The sequence below is a fragment of the Canis aureus genome, chromosome 1 (genome assembly GCF_053574225.1).
Source record: "Canis aureus isolate CA01 chromosome 1, VMU_Caureus_v.1.0, whole genome shotgun sequence".
Lineage (NCBI taxonomy): Eukaryota > Metazoa > Chordata > Mammalia > Carnivora > Canidae > Canis > Canis aureus.
Genome location: NC_135611.1, coordinates 66,102,244 through 66,104,815, shown reverse-complemented (window position 1 = coordinate 66,104,815; position 2,572 = coordinate 66,102,244). Strand labels below are relative to the sequence as shown.

General features: G+C 37.0%; 1 protein-coding gene across 1 annotated transcript; it reads right to left on the bottom strand.

The window, feature by feature from the left end:
* Positions 1-1,294: 1,294 nt before the first annotated feature.
* LOC144286365 (oligosaccharyltransferase complex subunit OSTC) lies at positions 1,295-2,076 on the bottom strand. Its single transcript, XM_077852774.1, has one exon. The coding sequence runs from the start codon at positions 2,074-2,076 to the stop codon at positions 1,627-1,629; it is 450 nt and encodes a 149-aa protein (XP_077708900.1). The 3' UTR covers positions 1,295-1,626.
* Positions 2,077-2,572: the final 496 nt, after the last annotated feature.

Here is a 2,572-nt window from a genome sequence, read left to right as displayed (position 1 = left end):
TGCAGATGGCTGCCTTCCCCCTATGGACTCCCATGACTTTTCCTTGGTGTATGTGCATGGAGATCGCCCTCTCCCTTTTCTTACATATCCACCAATTCTATAATATTAGAGCCCCACCCTTGCAAAATCATTTAACCTTTACCTCCTAAAGGCCTTATCTTCAAATGCAATCACACTGGTGTTTAGAACTTCAACATATGATTTTTGTGGGAACATAATTCAATACATAACAGAGAGGGATACCCTTAGCACCCAAGCCCTATGGTCCAGGCCCAGATGGGAATGAAATTTCCAAGCAAAGTAACCCTTCCTGGTCTCTCCTATAATGTATGATAATATACTTCTTTTTCTTTGTTTTCTTTTCTTTTTTTTTTAGAAAAGACTGGCATGCTGCTCTGAGCTCCAGGACAAGGGAATGCAGGGCTCAGTAGCTCAGGGGTGCTTATACCCATGACCTTCACTTTTCACCCTGTGCTTCTGTTGAGGGTGTGGCTCCAAGGCAACCTGTTCCTCTATCTAACATAGTGAAAAGTGAGTAACTCTCAAATCTTTCTCTCTTTTCTCTCTCTCTTTCTCTCTCTCTCACACACACACATTCACATGCATTCACATGCACACATTCACATGCACACATTCACATGCACATGCACATTCACACACATTCACATGCATGTGGGTAGTAGGGTTAGGCTCAAGAGGGACAAAAAGGTATTTTTCTATGTCCTATAATCTGCAAAGCTGTCTGCACAATGAGGTAGTTCTTTATATTATCTTCTTTCTTTCCCACTCACTGTCATCTCTCATGACAATACAGTGCATGATTTCTTGTTTGGATTTCATCTCTTAGAGTAATAAAATACTATTTTTGAAAATTAAATATTTGGATAGAGAAATCATAAGTTCTTTCATGTGTATCAAGATAACATTAGAAAAGAAATAGTAATTTCTGCTCTTATATGTCCTGATCTGTACATGGAAGTTTCACAGGCAAGCTTATAAATTGGCAATTCCACATATCTCTGGGGAAAAATTGATATTATTAAAATAATCCTGAAAGTTCCTAAATTTGCTCTTTTTTTTTAATTAGAAAAATTATTTATTTCTGCTCCTTTCATACATCTTATTGTGCAGAAACAGTCTCACACATATCTGAATAATGTACTCTCACACTGTTTAAAGGCAAAGCACCATAGGTAAAGCTGATCAGAGTTCTCAGCTTATGGGATCTCGCTTCCTGATTTTACATTAATTTTTGAAAGTCAGAAATGTCATCTCCACAAAATGTTAAGGGGGCTATAAGAAATAATCACTTTATTCAATATTATAGTTGTGGAAATGGGAGTATATTTTCTTTAAGAAATGAAAAACTAAGAAGAAAATGCCACTAAACATCATTGGTGTGTCAGTACAGGCCAGCAGGAGAAATACTGTGAGAAATTTGTCTCTTTGATACCAAGAAGACATTCTAGTTCAAGCTTTAATATGATTCCTATTTCTCACAAGATGCTTCTTTTCTGCTGCTTCACTCTTTTTCCATATTTCACATCAGAGGATTGGTACAGCCTTTAAAACTTCATTAATAGGAGCAAATCCAATATCCACAGATTTCTTGTCAAAAGGCATTTTTTAACCCATCAGGTAGCCCGGCAGTTTCATTCTCATGAATACTCTAGCCATGAAAAAACTCAATAGGACACAGACGAATCCAATGAATAGAAGAAGAAATCTATTGAGTTTTGGAATGTTTGGTGCATTCGATCGGTCCAGGATTATGAAACCTAGACCTCCCATTGTAAACAGGAAGCTGGATGCAAGTCCTTCCATAATATATTGTCCATTTACTCTGTAGGCCAAGAAAGCTACTGGTCTCTGATGTCCATGTTCATCAGTCATAGAACCAACACTTGGAGGTTCAACAATAACATCATAAATTATTCCTCCGGTGATGAGGAAGTAAGACACCACCACCAGAGCGTACACCGTCATGGCCGACGGCATGTGCACCCAGGGCGGCTTCTTCAGCTTCAGGTTGGGGCATTCGAGCACTAAGAACGGGACGCGGTACAAGGTCTCCATTGGTGGCGGCAGCCCTAAATTTGCTCTTATTCATTAATTAAAATATAAATTGTTTTTAATAGAATATCATTGCTAAGTGTTATTTATTGTACTTTGGAAATTAAAAATTTGTGTGTAATATTTGTAGTAACTCAAGCAGAATGTTTAAAAAGTATATCTCAGAATTCCTTGTACTATAAAAGTTTCCACCAGATGCTTTACCTATCTATTGACATATGTGAATATATGTGTATATATACATTCTACATTCTACATTCATATACTCTCACTAATAATATTACTGGGAAAAATAAAATAGTAAAAATGAATGGAATAAACTATATCAAGTCTGCCCATTCATCTTGGTTAAAAGCTGTTTATCTGTAGGATGATAGTCAATCTGTTTTCTTATATCACCTCAGTGCTAACCCTCCACTCTGGAAAGTTTCACTCTTTTCCCTCTCTCTGTACATGCAAGGACATAAGAAATCTTAGAGGTAGAAGAGATCATAAAAAT